Below are 19,333 nucleotides of genomic sequence, written 5' to 3'. Positions count from 1 at the left end.
AAAAGCAGAAAGGATGATGCTACAAAGTCTTGCACCTGTAGACAGAATAAAACATAACCAGTTTGTTAATCTGAGGTTTCAAATCTCTGCGAACACAAAAAGAGCCACGACAAGGTGCAGATTCGAATCCATTCATCCAAACTACGCATATTAAACGTCACATATGATCTGCACAGCATTTTCAATTTCAGAAAAATTGCCAGAAAAATGACTTGTTGGGACGTCTGCAGTGCTGCATCTGCTTGTTAAATCTGCATTATAGACATGTTTGTTTTGTTTGTTCTCACTATTAAAAAAGAGGGTTCATATAACACACGGCTTTAAGACAAATGTTACAAACAGTCGTGAAATAAAATAAGTCATTTTATAAGAGAAAGGCTAAAACGGTCAGCATGAGCCTTTAAAGGTGAAGTATGTAATTTCTGCAATCGCCAAATGAAATAAATGACTATTTTCAAACAGGTTTCCCATCTACCATTTGACATTTCAGGCATGCTAAAACTAGAGATGCACCGATTACAATATTTCAGAGTTTAACCTGCCGATGCCGACTTTAGCCGATTCCGATTTCATTTTTTCTAACCACTTTACTAGGGATGCACGATATATCGGCCAGCATATCGGTATCGGCCGATATGTTCATTTTTAATGTTATCGTTATCAGCCTGGTAAGAAAATGTGGCCGTTATATTAAAACCAATAAATAATGTATTATTCCCTTCAGCTGAGACACTTGTTGAACTGTTTATGTTTTTGAATTTCTTCATTAATGCATGTGTGCAGATCTTTACGAGTAAAAAATATATCATTCAACACAGACTGTATATACAGGAATTTGTCATGCAAGTAGGCTAGTTAAGAGCAAAGACCGCAAGTGTGGGTTTTTTTTAAAGGCCTGTAACGGCTCTGGGCCTGTCTTATTATTTTCAGGCAATCATAAATTAACCAAATTAATATCATACATTTTCATCCCCCACCGATATTCACGTGCGGCTATAATACCGCTTTAGTCTCATGCAAAACAACAAATACACGTTAACAGAAAAAAAAAAAAAAACCCACTGCCAGTGTTGTAGTACTCGAGACTCGGACTCGGTCTCGAGACCATATTTTAATGGTCTTGGTCTTGTCATGGACTCGTGTGCATTTGGACTCGGAATTGACTCGTACTCGAACATTTTTTTTTTTTAGGACTCGGACTTATTCCCGAGTCCACTCGTGTTCAATTCAAAATATTTTTCATGATTATTAATGTATGTTAATAAAATATTTCTTTGAATTGATTGACACACCCAGTGATTGGTGATTTTCTAGTGTGCAACTGCGCATGACAAATTGTAATAAAATTGCTTTTAACACCACCTACTCTGTGGCCTTTTTTACCCTAAACTGATCATATTTTTTTAAACTCTAAGTAAATTCAGTAAAAAAAAAAAAAAGGATTTCTCTAAGTAAATAAAAGTAAATTAGGTAATCAACCCTCACTGGTCTCGGTCTCGACTTGGACTCGACCGTCTCTGGTCTCGGACTCGACTCGGACTCGACTCTCTATGGACTCGGTCTTGACTCGGACTCGACTCTCTCTGGTCTCGGTCTAGACTCGGACTCGAGTGAGGTGGTCTCGACTACAACACTGCCCACTGCTGAAATCAAATGGTTTCTTCCATGTTGACACTGATAAGCAGCAAAGTGAAAGTAAAATTCTTAGGAGGAGCCATTTTCTCCTTTCTCTCAAAGTAATTGCGTCACGTTGCGTGCCAGTAGTAAAGTGAGTATTAAAGATGATTTATTACACAAAAGTTCGCGTTAATATTTGGTAGGTAAACACCATTTGTTTATTTTTTGTTTAAATTGTGCCAGTAAATATCGCAGAAGCGCAGTTGGTCGAGATAAACCGTTATGAGGTCGCGATCGTTTGATGTTAGCGTGGATCAATATTTTTTCTTAACTTAAAGTAAACCTAGTTATAGGAACTAACGTTACGATTTTCCTCTTATTGATGTTCTACATTTTTTTGCGTTTAATATCAATCGCCTCCTTTTATTTCTTTACTTCGTAGGCTGTTGCTTTTTGACTCGACCAATCCTCTTTCCTCATGTATGTATATGCTATTTCCTTACCAAACTCGATGCTAATATAAATAATAATCCTTTTAAACGTATTTTTAATAGAATATAAACCCCGCAATGAGTAAGAATACAAACATACACAGCAGACATAGGAAAAACAATAATTGTTTCTTCTTTAATTAAAAAAATGTTTTGTTAAATGAGCGTGCAGTGACAGTTCTTCTTATTCTTCTCTCTTGCTTATTCTTACTCTGTAGGCCATGACTGACTTTTTTTTACACGCACTACAGTTGGATCATACCCAGTAAAACCCAGTTGTGGGGGGGAGCAACTAGTTTTCTGCCCTTAAAATGAGGCATAACAGGAAATGGTAGAAACTACTCATTAGTGCTTCTGTCCTTTCCATTCAGAGTCAGTGGAGGAGATCATACTACTCAGATGCACCATCAGCAGAACCATGAGGACGGAATGAGTCATGTACAAAGATCCAAAGATGGAGATTGTTCTCCAGAATGCAGGTACACTCAATAAAGACAACACTATTTCAACCATTTTTACATTGTTAATACACTCTTCCTGATTTTATTGTGAAAGACTACAGTGGACATTTTTTAAAACAGAAAAGGTTGCTTTGGTTCTTAAAATAAAAGCTTTCCATCTGATGTCACCAAGGCCTATTATTTGCTGTATTACAGTTCAGTCCAGCAGAAGAGATCAGATTCTCCAGGGCCCAGCTGTGTGTCCATGAAGAGTGACCAGTCTATGGATCCTCCACCCGAATTTAAGGGTGTAGACACACCGCCAAATCTCAGGTGTTACTTTTAATTTCAGTATATTCTAAAAATATTGCAATGTTTAAATTTTTTCTCCCCAGGAAATTTGTACGGTGAATTGATGGTACTTTTAACGTGGTTTGATGTTCTTACATTGTATTGTTTAGGTTACAGCATATACGTATATATATATATATATATATATATATATATATATATATATATAATTTAAAAAAAATAACCATGAGGGCATGAACCATGAGGACAGAATGAGTTATGTCCAAAAATCCAAAGATGGAGTTTGTTCTCCAGGATGCAGGTACACTCAATAAAGACAACATGATATCAACCGTTTTTACATTGTTAATACACTCTTCCTGATTGTCTTGTGAAAGACTACAGTGGAGATCTTCAAAATAGAAAAGGTTGCTTTGGCTCTGACGTCACCAAGGCCTATTATTTGCTGTATTACAGTTCAGTCCAGCAGAAGAGATCAGATTCTCCAGAGCTGAGCTTTGTGTCCATGAAGAGTGACTGGTCTATGGATCCTCCACCCCACCTTAAGGGTGTAGACACACCGCCAAATCTCAGGTGTTACTTTTAATTTCAGTATATTCTAAAAATATTACAGTGTTTAAATTTTTTCTCCCCAGGAAATTAGTACGGTGAATTGATGGTACTTTTAACGTGCTTTGATGTTCTTACATTGTATTGTTCAGGTTAACTGCTTTTCTACAGTCAAATTTGGTAATGCACTGTAAAAAAATAAAAAAATAAAATAAAATAAAATAATACAACTTCTCTTTTGTTATTAACTCTCTATTTTAAAGTTTGTTTGAACCATCTAACAGAAAGATGTTCTGTTTTGTTACAGTTTGGCTCAGCAGAAGAAATCAGATTTATCAGAATCTGTGAAGAGTGACTGCTCTCTAGATCGTCGACCCCAACCTAAGAGTGGGGACACACCGCAAAATCTCAGGTGTTATTTTTAATTTAAGTACAGTATATACTAAAAATATTGCAATGTTTTGTTTTTCCACAGGAAATTTGCATGGTGAATTGATGGTACTTTTAACTTGGTTTGATGTTCTTACATTGTATTGGTCAGGTTACTGCTTAATATACATATATTAAATAAATAGCTGCATTTATTAATAATAATCACTATAAACATTTGTTTCATCAAGTAATCCATCTCATTTGCCTCACTGTATCAGTGGTTTTGTCTACCAAGCTAAATAACATTAAGCACATTAATATAAAATGGATATCGATTGTGTGTTTACAGTATTAGCATTTTATCACCACTTTTATCATCCTTTTTGTATATTTCGAATATAAAAACAGCAACTAAGCTGTTTACAGAATTATTCAGTTAGTAGCTTAATTCACTTTCAAAGTATCTGATTATTCTGCTGGTCTACTTCATGCTATTTAAGGCGAATCCTGCGACCCAAATCAGACGTAACAGAACCCGTCTGTAAAAAAAGGAAATATGTCGAGTCTATGAATCAACCACAAGACTTTAATGAAAGCACTTATCCTGGCATCAGGTAAAATCATGATAAACAAATCTAGGTGTTCTGCATTATATATAATGTATTTTATAGGAAACAAAATAGCCCTCTCTTTTTATGGCTTTATACGTGTACCTCTTGTACTTATATTCTGTCGTATTGATTTTACAGCCATCACTATAATCATGCTGAAGTCCTCAAAACATTTAGATCAAATCTGATGAAGAAGTTTGAGTGTCTGTGTGAGGGAACAGGAATGCAGGGAAACCCAACAGTCCTGAATGAGATCTACACAGAGCTCTACATCATAGAGACTGAGAGTGGAGACATCAGTAATGAACATGAGGTGAGACAGATTGAGACACAATCCAGGAGAGCAGCAACAGAGGACACACCGATCAAATGCAATGACATCTTTAGACCTTTACCTGGACAAGACAAACCCATCAGAACTGTGCTGACAAAGGGAGTCGCTGGCATTGGAAAAACAGTCTCTGTGCAGAAGTTCATCCTGGACTGGGCTGAAGAGAAAGACAATCAGGACGTCCAGCTCATATTTCCACTTCCTTTCAGAGAGATCAATCTGATGAAGGACAAAACTCTCAGTCTTTCAGAGCTTCTTCATGTCTTTTTCCCTGAAACTAAAGAAATATCCAGTGACAAATATAAAGTGTTGTTCATCTTTGATGGTCTGGACGAGTGTCGTCTTCCCTTAAACTTTCACAACAATGAGATTCTATGGGATCAGAGCAAAGATACATCAGTGGACGTGTTGTTGACGAACCTCATTGTGGGGAATCTGCTTCCCTCGTCTCTCATCTGGATCACCTCCAGACCAGCAGCAGCCGATCTCGTCCCGTCTGAGTGTGTCCATCGAGTGACAGAGGTACGAGGCTTCAATGATCCACAGAAGGAGGAATACTTCAGGAAGAGAGTCAGAGATCAGAGTCTGGCCAATACAATCATCACACACCTGAAGTCCTCAAGGAGCCTCTACATCATGTGCCACATCCCAGTGTTCTGCTGGATCTCAGCCGCTGTTCTGGAGAAGATGATGAGCGAAGCAGAGAGACGAGAGATTCCCAAGACTCTCACTCAGATGTACACGCACTTCCTGATCCTTCAGACCAACATCAAACATGAGAAGGACTATGAGAAGAAGGTGACGGATGAAGACCTGATCCTCAAACTGGGGAAACTGGCTTTTCAGCAGCTTGTGAAAGGCAATGTGATCTTCTATGAGGAAGACGTGAGAGAGTGTGGCATTGATGTGACAGAAGCATCAGTGTACTCAGGATTGTGCACTCAGATCTTCAGAGAGGAGTTTGGCTGGTATCAGGGGAAAGTCTTCTGCTTTGTTCATCTGAGTGTTCAGGAACATCTAGCAGCTCTTTATGTGCATCTCTTTTATAAAAACAACAGCTCACAGGTTTTCTCTGGGGAGTTTTCTGTCTTATCCATGTTTCTGAAGTATACTTTATCAGATGTACATCAGAAAGCTGTGGATGAGGCTCTACAGAGTAAAAATGGACATCTGGATCTTTTCCTGCGGTTTCTTCTGGGTCTGTCAGTGGAGTCTAATCAGATTCTCCTTCAAGGTCTAAGGACACTGACAAGAGGCAGCTTTGACAGCAATGAGGAAACAGTTAAGTACATCAAGGAGAAGATCAGGACCATCGACTCTCCAGAGAAATCCATCAATCTGTTCCAGTGTCTGAATGAACTGGGTGATCGCTCACTAGTGGAGGAAATACAACTGTATCTGAAATCTGGAACATTATGTGAAGTTAAACTCTCCTGTTCTCAGTGGTCAGCTTTAGTCTTTGCGTTATTGACATCAGAACATGATATGGATACATTTGAACTAAACAGTTTAATTGGAAAAGGAAATTCTTCCGATGAAGTAGTTCTGAAGCTGCTGTCTGTGGTTAAAGAATTAAGATCAGTTAAGTAAGTAAATCTAAAAGCAATCACTGCATTGGTTCATTTAATGAAACTGGTGACTTTTTTTTGTTTTATATGCTGATTTAAAGTAAAATTGTTGATTAATTACATTCTGCCAAGGGATGCACATTTTGGGAAATTCTAAACCGATCAGAATCATAAACCAAATCATAAACCAAATAAGCCCTAAATAAAGTGATAAAGTGCATGATCAGAAATCTAAAACTAATAAGAAGTTACAGGATGATTGGTGATGTTTCAAATAAATGAATTTCTAAAGTAAATTTTAATTAATTAAAAAAAATATTTAGTAACTTCAGATTAAAATTCCAAAAAACATAACGTTTTGTTCTTTACAGGTTGAGTCACTGCGGTCTCACATATAAAGGATGTGCAGCTCTGGCTTCAGCTCTGAGATCAAACCCCTCACACCTGAGAGATCTGGATCTGACTGGGAATAAACTAGGAGTTAGAGGTCTGGATTTGCTCTCTGCTGGACTGAAGGATCCTCAATGTAAACTGGAGATATTGTGGTAATATCACTTGGATCGTGTTTAATTTTCAAATCACATTAGTGTATTTGAATAAAATGCATTAAACTATAATTTTGGGGTAGGTCACCCCAAAATTTTAATTCTGTCATGTACTCACCCTCATGACATTCCAAACTGGTATGGCTTTTTTAAATTTATTTTATTTTTAGGAAATATTTAAAGCAGCATTATGTTACTTTTGAATTCTTGCTCTCGTGGTCCCCCTACAGTTGGGAAACAGTATTGTCTTCTACTACTGTCGTAAAATCTGCCATGGTTACACTAGGGAATACCATAGGGGAATACACGTGTGCATTTGTTGACAAGCGATACCTCCGGACTCTGCAGAAGGAAGGAGTTCTCACATCTTGGGCAGACTGCCAGCATTGCATGTGAAATGTCTTCATCCCAGGTACATTGGCATATATTTCAGCATGTCTTATGAATATAGTTTCATGGGCTTTATTTTTTTTAAACGTCAAAAGATTGCGTAGCTCACGTTTACAAGCCAGCATCTTTATAGTAATGTTAGCCTATTGGCTACTGTTTTACATAATGGGTATGCTAATTCAATTCAATGTTTGTTGGTAGATAAGCCATATCGTCAATATTATAATATCAAGCTACCATAGATGAATCTAAAAATTTGAAAAATCGATTTGCACTATAGCCTGAGGCAACACTTTCACCAGAAAAATAAGTAACAAACATGACTATCAGCCTGCAGACATAGGATAGTTATCGGGACCGATTATTTTGTCCATCTAATCATGTATTATTTACTTGCAAGAATGTAGCCCCTACCAAACTCATTAATCAGTATACTTTCACGTCTCAAGCTGGCGCGAGCTGCCCGCCCCCCGGCTCTACGGGGAAGTTTGAGTGTGTTAAGTGCCCTCAAAAGAAAACAATGCAGTCTACATTGGATGTGGACACTGGACACCACACATTATCAACAGTTAACTGATCGTGTGCGCGCTCTGTTTCTGACGCACTTCACATTTTCTAGGCGGGGGAAGATTGATGCACCGGACTGGAGCCATGACAACATACAGAGTTAAAAAAAAAAAAAAAAACCGCTTGTGCTCTCGTGTTGGAATTTGAGGAAATGGGGGAAGTGATGTATGCCGTAAAGCAATCAAATTTTGTAGTTCTTTTTGTGCTCGTGTTCCTACCCGCACCTCGAAGTTATAGTGTCAGTAAAAGCGATACAGGCACTGTCAGGCTATGGCAGACCTGTCATTCAACCTATTGTAAATCGATGTACCATCTCCAGGCCTTTGGAAATATATTATAAAGGTTGAAAAAGTTACATAGTGCTGCTTTAACCTTCAAAACCCTTTCTCAGGTCTCAAATCAAATTAGTCAATTAGAAGAATACTGGAGATATAGTAAAAGCTTATTTTTGTTTTCTGAACTGAGAGGGAAGAGTGCCATTGTTCCTTGTACAGGCTGAGGAAGTGTGGCGTCACAGATGAAGGTTGTGCTGCTCTGGCTTCAGCTCTGAGATCAAACCCTTCACACCTGAGAGAACTGGATCTGTCTTGGAATGAACTAGGAGATTCTGGAGTGCTTGAGCTTTTGTCTGGATTGGTGGATTCTAACTGTATAATAGAGGTACTCAGGTGAGACCGTTTCTCTCACACACACAATGTGTGTTCTGTATGTCACCTCTCATGCTCACAGTTGGATTTACAAAAACTAAACTTAAAAATTGTGTGCACTGCCACACAACCTCTATATCTCGCGTACACACTTTTTTACTGGTGAGATCAAAGTAATGAAGTAAACAGAATTATCTTAAACTCTGCCTGATGATGAAATGGTGGTGTCATTGTTCTCTACAGGTTGAGTGATTGTGGCGTCACAGGTGAAGGTTGTTCTGCTCTGGCTTCAGTTCTGAGATCAAACCCCTCACCCCTGAGAGAATTGGATCTGACTGATAATAAACTGGGAGATTTGGGTGTGAATTTTCTTTCTGATGGACTGAAAGATCCTCACTGTAATCTGAAGATACTGAAGTAAGATCATCTCTGTGGTCCCTTTTACACCTGACATCAACAGGGGTTTTTTTTTCTGATTGAATCACAATTGTATAGCATTTGAAAACATCATTATGTTTGGTGCATTTACACCTGGTTTATGATTGGATCCCTTTAAAATCTAAATAAGTTAATGCTGATTTCATGCAATGTATCACATGACCTGATAGATGGCGAAGGGCAAATGTGTACTTGCTTGCTTAAAACAAAAATATATCTTCGGTATCTTGATTCCATTCAGAATCAATGTTGATAATGCTTAATTTTCTAAAATGGTTGTATGTCTACTCTTGAAAACAAATGTATTGTTTTGTACAGGTTGCGTCACTGTGGTGTGACAGATGAAGGTTGTGCGGCTCTGGCTTCAGCTCTGAAATCAAACCCCTCACCCCTGAGACGACTCAATCTGTCTATTAATTATCTAGGAGATAAAGGGGTGACTCTTCTCTGTGACGGACTTGAAGATCCTCACTGTAAACTGGAGATACTGAAGTAAGATCATTTGTCTGATAGTCACACATTATTCTTAAGTACACTGTAGTGCAGTGTTGTAGTCGAGTCGAGCTCACTTAAGTCTGAGTCAAGGCCGAGACCATAGAGGGTCGAGTCCGAGTCGAGACCGAGACCAATGAGGGTTGAGTCTGATTCTCCATAGAGGGTCGAGTCCGAGTCGAGATCGAGACCAAAGAAAGTCGAGTCCGAGTCGAGACCGAGACCATAGAGAGTCGAGTCTGAGTCGAGACCTAGACCAAAGAGAGTCGAGTCCGAGTCGAGACCGAGACCAAAGAGAGTCGAGTCCGAGTCGAGACCGAGACCAAAGAGAGTCGAGTCCTAGACCAAAGAGAGTCGAGCCCGAGTCGAGACAGAGACCAAAGAGAGTCGAGTCCGAGTCTGAATCGAGACCAAAGAGAGTCGAGCCCTAGACCAAAGAGAGTCGAGTCCGAGTCGAGTCCTAAACCAAAGAGAGTCGAGTCCGAGTCGAGACCGAGACCAAAGAGAGTCGAGCCCTAGACCAAAGAGAGTCGAGCCCGAGTCGAGACCGAGACCAAAGAGAGTCGAGTCCGAGTCTGAATCGAGACCAAAGAGAGTCGAGCCCTAGACCAAAGAGAGTCGAGTCCGAGTCGAGACCGAGACCAAAGAGAGTCGAGTCCGAGTCTGAATCGAGACCTAGACCATAGAGAGTCGAGTCTGAGTCGAGACCAAAGAGAGTCGAGTCTGAGTCGAGACCTAGACCAAAGAGAGTCGAGTCCTTGACCAAAGAGAGTCGAGTCCGAGTCGAGTCCTAAACCAAAGAGAGTCGAGTCTGAGTCGAGACCGAGACCAAAGAGAGTCGAGTCCGAGTCGAGTCCTAAACCAAAGAGAGTCGAGTCCGAGTCGAGACCGAGACCAAAGAGAGTCGAGTCCGAGTCGAGACCGAGACCAATGAGGGTCGAGTCCGAGTCGAGACCGAGACCAATGAGGGTTGAGTCCGAGTCGAGACCGAGACCAAAGAGAGTTGAGTCCGAGTCGAGACAGAGACCAAAGAAAGTCGAGTCCGAGTCGAGACCGAGACCAATGAGGGTTGAGTCTGAGTTGAGACCGAGACCAAAGAGAGTCGAGGCCGAGACCAAAAAAGTCGAGTCCAAGTCGAGACCGAGACCAATGAGGGTTGAGTCTGAGTCGAGACCGAGACCAAAGAGAGTCGAGTCCAAGACCATAGAGAGTCATGGAATCATGTACACTGTAATGGTAAAAAAGCCACATAATAGGTGGTGTAAAGGTAATTATATTACAATTATGACTTACAATTATTACAATCAGTAAGTCCGCTTACACATAACGTTACTGCACACAAATTCTTTGTGGCTCTTCTTATATGCAAATGAATTATGTATGAAAAGGCTGACATTTTCAAAGTTGAGCTAGAGGCTCCATCACATCTGACCTGGGTCCTGCTGTATTTGCACGCCGTTGTGCAGTTGAGCACAAGAAAGTCAGCAATCATTGGACGTTTCAATCAAACAACAATTTAAATATTAACATACAGTAATAATCATGACATATTTTGAATGGGACCCGAGTGGACTCAGGAATCAGAGTCCTAATATTGTTCTAGAATGAGTCAATTCCGAGTCAAAATGCCAAGAGTCCATGACAAGACCGAGAGCATTAAAATATGGTCTCGAGACCGAGACTGAGTACACAACTGTAGTGACTCTAAAGACGTTTCCACTGAAAATACTCTGAACAATTCACCCCAGGAACTTTTTTCCCCTGTTTTTTTTCCATTTCAGTACTCCATTAAAGTAACGTGAAGAGTATTACAATTAGAATTTCCAGTTCCCATTGGATTTTGTCCTCCACTTATAAGCTTAATAAATCTTGAACCTCGTCGCTGGCCCATTGGTTGTATTTCTAAACTCCAATGTTGATTCAAATAGCAAACAACTCCTACTGCATGCACTTACCTCGCATATAGGGACTTTCTGAGGGGGACATTTTACCTTGAACTTCATTTAGACCCTGATCCCTGTGGTCGAAAAACACAGAGTACCACCCCAAATTCTCTAGTTCCTGGGGAAAGTTCCTGCGTTGAAAATGCGGCTTAAATCATATATGATGACTGAGGAGGAATACAATTTAATTCTTATCAACCAAATGTATTTTCTAAATCTTCTACCCACACTGTGACCTGAGAGAATATGTTGTTGTTTTCTCCACAGGTTGAGCAGGTGTGGCGTCACAGATGAAGGTTTTGCTGCTCTGGCTTCAGCTCTGAGATCAAACCCTGAACACCTGAGAGAACTGAGTCTGTTTGATAATGACTTCTCAGTTTTAGCAGTAAATATGCTCAGTGAACTTAAGAATGAATACAAATTGGAGATACGAATGTGAGTAACAGACATGGGAGTGATGCATGTCTTTACCTTTAAATCCCAAAGTCTTCAATGCAGACTTTTTATAATCAACAATACATCATATTGTTCTTTCTTGTGCTGAGAATTGCTTGCCAGCCTGCATGAAACATCAGTGGGACCACTGATATCTTATTTTAGATTTGTACACTTTCACTCGATTTATAAAATGTGTGCACAATTTACTATTTTGTTCCCTTGATTTGCTAAATCGTGCGGATGATATACTTATTTACAAATCGTGCGCACGATCAAGGGAATAAGTATCTTATACTCACTAAGTATAAAAATACTCACTAATAAGTATAAGATTTGAATCTCTTAAAGGTGTGCTAAAATATCCCTTTTTGCAAGATGCAAAATAAGTATCTGATGTCCCCAGAGTGTGTATGTGAAGTTTTAGCTCAAATTCCCCAGAGGTCATTTTTTTATAGCATGATAACATTGTCGTTTGTTGTAGGTGAGCTAAGTCATTTTGTGTGTGTCCCTTTAAATGCAAATTACCTCCTGCTCATCGCACTGACACTGCGTCCCAATTCGCATACTATCCGTCCTAAATAGTATTCGAAAATAGAATTAGTACGTCCCAAATCGTAGTATGTCGAAACGAGTGTTTCAAAGATACCCGGATGGTCTACTTTTTCCGGTCAGAATCCGAAGTGTAGATCGATGCACACTCTAACGGCTGATATTGCCCACAAACCATTGCGCGTTGGGCGAGGACTACAAACACGAGTAAAAAGTGTTAAAAAACTACAGACACGTAGTCGATATGGACGTGCGAGTCCCCGCGGTTGTGTAGAGAGGTTTAGATAAAGAGCTTTGAGTGATTAATTATCAGTATCTAACCTGACGAAAATGAATTTATTCAATGTTGTCCACATTATCCCCCCCAAAAATGAAAATTCTGTCATCATTTACTCACCCTCAAGTTGTTGCAAACCTGTATTAGTTTCTTTCGATTTCGTTTCTGTTTCGATTTCGAAAACCTGTTTCGTTTCTTTTCTTTCTTTCGTAGAACGATTGGAATTTTGGCACCATTGACTTCCATAGTATTTTTTTTTCTTTTCTACTATGGAAGTCAATGGTGCCAAACAACTGTTTGGTTCCAATCGTTCTTCAAAATATCTTCCTTTGTGTTCAGCAGAAGAAAGAAACTCATACAGGTTTGCAACAACTTGAGGATGAGTAAATGATGACAGAATTTTCATTTTTGGGGGGAGTATTCCTTTAACAAAGATGAATAAAAACTACAAAGTTTTGCAAATATATTGCCCATGGTTAGTTAATGCATTAAATGTCAATTAATGTGACCCTATTGTGAAGTGTTTCTCAGATTTTTGATTAGTTTACGGTAACATTAGAACATTAGAAATACTACTATATGTATTTAGAGAGAGAGAGAGAGAGAGAGAGAGAGAGAGAGAGAGAGAGAGAGAGAGAGAGAGAGAGAGAGAGAGAAAGAGAGAGAAAGAGAGAGAAAGAGAGAGAGAAGATAGATTTAATGCTAAAGCATTTACCAAAGACGTTTACTTGCACTTTTTTTCGATTTTTATAAGAAGATCCCAACTGACTGCCAGACTGGTTACAGTGTTTTCTTCTTGTTTCCATGCTGGATTTATTTTTATTTTCATTTTATTTTTCCCCAAATGAGTTTTATGTTTAGATTATGACTAGGTTGAGTCTGTTTGGTTATTGTTTTGGGGTTATATTATATCACACTTTATATACAGTAGCTACTGATGGCTATATTACATTTGATAAATACTACAATTTCAACTAACTTTTTTTGTTTTAATACCTTTTAAAACGCATTTCAATATTTGGTGTTTAAGAAACGGCTGAAAAGGTTTGTGCTACTTCATAAAATGTGCAATGTGTGGAGGTGTTTAATCAGGAGTTGGATTTACAGAAATATTTAAATAGAAATATGAAATTACAGTAAATAATGATTGGAACAGCTTACCTTGTTCCTTAAGGTCCATCTCTTCCTTTCCACTCTTTAAGTCAGACCTTTTAACTTATTTGCAATCTTGTGACCAATGTATATGTTTCCCAGTATATGAGCTGTGTTTTATTTATTTATTTATTTATTTATTTATTTATTTGTTTGTTTTTTCCTTCACTAATGCACTTTTTTTCTCATTTTTTTCTCATTAATGCCCTTAAGTAAGAAATGATGTATGTGCATGAGAGCATATGTGCGGGGATGTGTACATGTGTATGTAGGTATGTGGTATGTACACTGTAAAAAATTTGGAGTAGAATTTACTTGAAAAAACCTTGCTAACAAATCTCACTCAGAAAAGGCTAGTAAAATTTACAAACATTTTACTAGCAGCCTTAATTAGAAATGTTTAAGTTAAATTTACTTGGGTTTTCCAAATAAGTTTTATTGACTCTTTGTCTGTAAATTTTACTTAAGTAAAGCTTATAAATGTATTGAGTTTTTTTTTTTTAAATTTACATGAGAGTCCTAGTTATATTTTTTTTATTTATCTTGAGTAACCTTTACTTTAAATATTACGTAAACATTACTTACCATTAGTAATACAAATTTTATTTTCAATAATAATAATAAAAAAACAAGACATTTTTTTCTGTTTTACAGTTTTATTTTAATTAAATTCTCGAAAAACAAGTGCACAAAAAAGAAATGGACACATCAAGATTATCTGCTATTGGCCAAAAAATACGACCAAAATTGTTCAGCATCTTTAAACCATCACAGATGTTTTAATGTCTTTGTGTAGGTCATAACAGACCAAACATTTTATGCAAGATGCTTAACTGATCTCACATACAGCATTGAAATAAAACTCTGCTTCTGTTTTCTATGCAAAGAGCTAACTTTTGGAGAAAACTTTAAAGCATCCAGCCCAAGAAAGATTTTTTGAAAGACTTCAAATGTGTTTCTCAGCTTTGGTGGATAGCTTAAGTTCAGGGCGTAAATGAAGCCCATGAGCAGAAGGCACGCATTTGTGAGATTCTTACATCCCAACAGCACCTCAGTTCCCTCAATGACGACGATGACATCAGCGATGTTGGCCTGCAGTGTTGCCCAGTACAATGATCTTCATAACATGATTGGTGATGTTATCTTTAATCATGTCTCTGCTTACATCCTGTCAAAAACACAAATAAGAGCAAAATGATTACAATAATGTGAACCAAGTTGCATGTTCTCTTTAATTTTATGTGATAAGTGCCCCATACAGATTTGGTCTCACCATCATTAAATCTGTCATTACATGAAAAGGAAAGGGAGGGGGGGGGGAATCATGACAGACAAAGTACAGAAGAACTGTCTGCAAGACACCTAAACTACCTACAAAGCTACAGTACTGTAACAAGGTTAAGGCACTTGTGTAAAAAATCTAAAGTGGCATAGCCTTTAAAATGCTTTCAAAACTGAACAAGCTTGGTGTGTTTGTCGCTGTCGTGCTAGCGTTGTTGGGAAAGATGTAAGACCTGGCTCTGTGGTGGCTCTAGCCTGTGGAAAGGCAAACCAGTTCATCGAAAGCTTGTCAGTCGTTCCCTCTCCAAACCGGCAAAAGCACTAGCTCTGAACTAATACCCGGTTCATTCTGTTGAAAAGGGGGTATTAAAATGACCACTGAAGCACCAAGATTTGGTGCTATATAGGACTTAAAGTGCTTCTCCTGTGATTACATGCTAAATAACCATGTTCATGCTATGTAGAAGATATAAAAGAAAAAAAAAATTATGGGCATGAAAATAGTAATGTGCCTTAGACTTTTGCAGGACTGTACATCTATAAAATCAAAACAATTTTAATTTATGCATTAATGTACCTGGTAGACTTCAATGAGTTCTTCAGATGACTCTCCAAGGTAGGAAAGAAGGCAGCGAATCACAGCATCTCTCTTATCTTCAATTTGCTTTTAAAAACAAAAGTAAGAGCAAACATGAACAGTGTACACTTCCATCTACATACAACTGCATATCTATAAAATCAGCAAGCAGCAGGATATCAGATGTGCAATATATAAATTTACCTGGCAGAGTGAATCTAGTAAACTTCGAATTTTTATGCCAGCATCCCCACCCTTCATTCACCCTTCATTACAGTGGAGGTTAAAGGGATAGTTCACTTTGAAATTAATTTTTGATATGTTTTATCTTACTTCAAGGGCATCCAAGGTGTAGGTGTCTTTGTTTCCACAGTATTTTCAATTTTGATATTTATGTCATATAATGGAGGATTTAAAGTCACCACGTCAAAGAGCATGCACAGAGAAGTCAAAATTAAACATGATTTAATTACTCGTAAATGTAAGTACACACTGATGGCCTAAGACACGAAACGAGCGGTTTGTGTGAGAAAATGAACAGTATTTCTATAATTTTTTTACCTCTTGTAACCACAGCCACGTCCAAGTGATCTGAAGGCGCGGGCGCTTTGTGGCTGTGGTTACAAGAGGTAAAAACTATATAAATACTGTTCGTTATCTCACACAAACCGCTCGTTTCGTGTCCAATGTGTACTTACATTTACGAGTCATTAAATCATGTTTAATTTGGACTTCTCTTTGCTGCTCTTTGAGGTGGACCCCCTATACCTCTATTATATGACTGACAGACAACACCGGTTTGACCGAAAAATGGCAAAATTGAAAATACTGTGTAAACAAAGACACCTACATCTTGGATGCCCTGCCTTGAGGTAAGCTAAAACATATCAAAAATTAATTTCAAAGTGAACTATCCCTTTAAGATTTAATTATGTATTTTAACATATGTTTCAATTTTAAAATATGAAACATATGAATATGTAGTGCTGCTAGACCTGTGTTTACTGTATCTTTTGAAGTGATATACTGTATATATATATATATATATATATATATATATACACACACACACACAAACCATGTATATGTGTGTGGCTATAGCCAAAAAATCTATTGAAATCTGTGTCATACTGCAAGGTTAATCAGTGTTGTAGGGTGTAAGATTTATTGCCAACTTACCTTGCATGGAGCTTGAATAGTGAGTGCAATCTGTGAAAACATTAGAAATGTTAATGTCAGAAATATATGTTTTACCAATTTCGAATAAATATACTGATCTTATCGATTTGAAATATGAACAGTTATTTGTTTTGGAACAACTGCATTCAAGTAACGTTAGCCTAAGCATCAACATTAAATGTTCAAGACAGCATTGTTAATTGTAACGTTATAGGTTCAATATAATCTCTTCTCTTCTTTAACTTGATTATCATCATATGCTTATCTATTTTATCGATAAAACAAAGCAGTCTATTGATGTGAATTAATGGGGGATTAACAGTTCTCCGTCACGCTGGGCACGGGTGAGTTATCATTCCAGGCTCGTAACGTTAACCGCGACTTCCAAGCCAAGGCTGTAGGCCTAAATTACATCATGTCCAATTTTAATTTAAACTTTCATTTATAATTCTGATAACACGCAAGGTCACGATTATTTATTCACACAGATGAATAAACACACACCCTTGGACGCTATTTGTCTCGACGCGGGGGCAAAGTTCATTTTAAAATTCACTGTAGCCTACATCAAACGTCTCCGTATATTAACGTGTTTATTAACAACCTATATGTAAAATACAAGACAATTGTTTTCGACACAGAGATGGCGTTTGCTAATAACGGATGTTTAAGTTATGCAAAAACTCAACTCTGTCAACTATGTTAACAGTTAACTTAACGCTTTACTAACCACCAGCTGCAGATAGGTTCTGCAAATGTAACTAAATCGACCAAATAAACAAATATTTCATAACTTACCGTGTAAAAATCACATCAGTCTTCAAGAAAAGTTCCCGTTGCTTTCTTCTTCGCGCCACTTCTGAATCTGATTCTGTACCAAGAAATCAATGCGCATGCGCTTGGATTGCCTGGCTTCTTGGAGTAAGTTTTACTTGCGTTCGTCATTTTTTTGCATTAGTTCATTAGATGACAAAACACTAGTAAATATTACTTGGGCAGTTCCAGTTGAATTTATTTATGTATTTAAGCACAATAAATTAAATGCTAGATGACAAAACACTAGTAAATATTACTTGGGCAGTTCCAGTTGAATTTATTTATGTATTTAAGCACAATAAATTAAAAAGAAGCCTCAAGTACCATATTGAATTAAACGTGACATTTTTAAGTAAAAAGAATAAATATGATTTGTTTGTAAAATTTACTTAAATCATGCTACCTTTATTTACAAGGTCAAAAAATCATTTTTTACAGTGATGTATGTATGCATGCATGCATGCATGTTTGTGTGCATATGTGTACTGTATATAGGCATGTATTTTTGTATTTGTATGTATATGTAGGTTATATTTGTTTGTTTTTGTGGTTTCGTCAATTATGGTTTTCTCCTGTAATATCTTAATGTCATAGTATATTGTTTATATGATATGCTTTGGACAGAGTTGGGACAGGTTGGGGTGGTTGGTTGTGTGGAAGAGCTTTAGTATGTGTGTAAGTGTTTGGTGTTATCTTGAGGACCCCCTCGAAAATGAGATGTTCCATCTCAAGGGGTTATCTTCCAATAAAATGATGATGATGACACCAAAACACAATTGTGAATTATTGTAATATGATTTTGTAATAAACATCATTAATGTATTTACTGTTTTTACAACATTTATTGCAAATTTATAATGCAAGACAGGGAGCATACCTACATCTTTAGTCACACCGGGTTGCCACCTTTAATGTGGCAAAAAATGGACACCCATTCATGACTAAAAAAACAGTTGCATCAAAGACACAAATAAAGAATAAGTAAGAAACTGATATTTCAACACATGTCAAGTCAAGTCACCTTTATTTATATAGCACTTTTTACAATACAGATTGCTATATCAATAAATGTTCACTCGACTTGACTTAACAATCTTTACAATATTGTAAGTATGGTGGGATTTTCTTGTGGGGGAAAATCAGGGGGGGGGGAAATTACATTCAAGGGCCCCATTGTCCTAGAGAACTATTTAAAGCTGTTTAAAGGTCTAGTTCGCCCAAAAATGAAAAGAACTGTCATTAATTACTCTCCCTCATGTCGTTCATCTTCGAAACACAAATTAAGATATTTTTAATGAAATTTGAGAGATTTCTGTCCCTCCATTGGCAGTCCACGCAACTACCATTTTGACGCTTCAAAAAGTACATGAAGTGATTTTAAAACTAATCTAAATATGAATTGAGCGGTTTAGTCCTAATTTTTCAGGCTTTTAATTTACATATAAATGTGACCCTTGCTGGCAAAATGAGTCGCAATGATCACATTTTTTAAAATGAGTTAGTTATTTTCTATTTAAAAAACTTCAAAACGAGTTGTTGGAATCAGACAAACAAATAATGAGTTACGCCTGCTTTAAGTCGATAAAGTCAGCAAAGTCGTTTTCTGAAGGTTCCAAAACAAAATCAACTAGCAACCATATCTTAAAATTCCTTGTAATAACACCAATTTTGGCACACATCAAGAAAACCAAAATATTTATAGGAACAATATATTTTCACAATTTTTTCCCCTGTTTGATTAAATAGACAGC

At 37.5% G+C, this 19,333-nt stretch overlaps 1 protein-coding gene and 1 long non-coding RNA gene across 2 annotated transcripts; one reads left to right on the top strand and one right to left on the bottom strand.

The window, feature by feature from the left end:
- Positions 1-1,674: 1,674 nt before the first annotated feature.
- On the top strand, positions 1,675-18,575 carry LOC148973381 (protein NLRC3-like). Its single transcript, XM_089121497.1, has 13 exons — positions 1,675-1,768; positions 2,480-2,587; positions 2,765-2,881; positions 3,317-3,433; positions 3,717-3,821; positions 4,282-4,395; positions 4,531-6,309; positions 6,663-6,836; positions 8,288-8,461; positions 8,684-8,857; positions 9,197-9,370; positions 11,581-14,012; positions 18,021-18,575. Exons 2-12 carry the CDS (start codon positions 2,508-2,510, stop codon positions 11,750-11,752), a joined length of 3,180 nt encoding a protein of 1,059 aa, XP_088977623.1. The 5' UTR covers positions 1,675-1,768; positions 2,480-2,507; the 3' UTR covers positions 11,753-14,012; positions 18,021-18,575.
- LOC120494277 (uncharacterized) lies at positions 14,367-17,777 on the bottom strand. The gene is made up of 4 exons (XR_016146904.1): positions 17,565-17,777; positions 16,767-16,796; positions 15,588-15,674; positions 14,367-14,897 (listed from the first exon to the last, which is right to left on the bottom strand). It is a non-coding gene; the product is annotated as an uncharacterized LOC120494277 (long non-coding RNA).
- Positions 18,576-19,333: the final 758 nt, after the last annotated feature.

Source organism: Pimephales promelas, chromosome 16 (assembly GCF_988280905.1).
Source record: "Pimephales promelas chromosome 16, fPimPro1.hap1.1, whole genome shotgun sequence".
In the NCBI taxonomy this organism is placed as follows: Eukaryota; Metazoa; Chordata; class Actinopteri; order Cypriniformes; family Leuciscidae; genus Pimephales; species Pimephales promelas.
Note: the sequence above shows the minus strand (reverse complement) of the source record. Positions and strands in the feature narration are given on the sequence as shown.

Excerpts from the sequence above, each read along its gene's own strand:
- LOC148973381 (XM_089121497.1), top strand. The coding sequence starts at position 2,508 with ATGCACCATCAGCAGAACCATGAGGACGGAATGAGTCATGTACAAAGA. Across the intron at positions 4,396-4,530 it reads AGCACTTATCCTGGCATCAG|CCATCACTATAATCATGCTG; the intron begins GTAAAATCATGA and ends TTGATTTTACAG. Across the intron at positions 8,858-9,196 it reads TGTAATCTGAAGATACTGAA|GTTGCGTCACTGTGGTGTGA; the intron begins GTAAGATCATCT and ends TGTTTTGTACAG.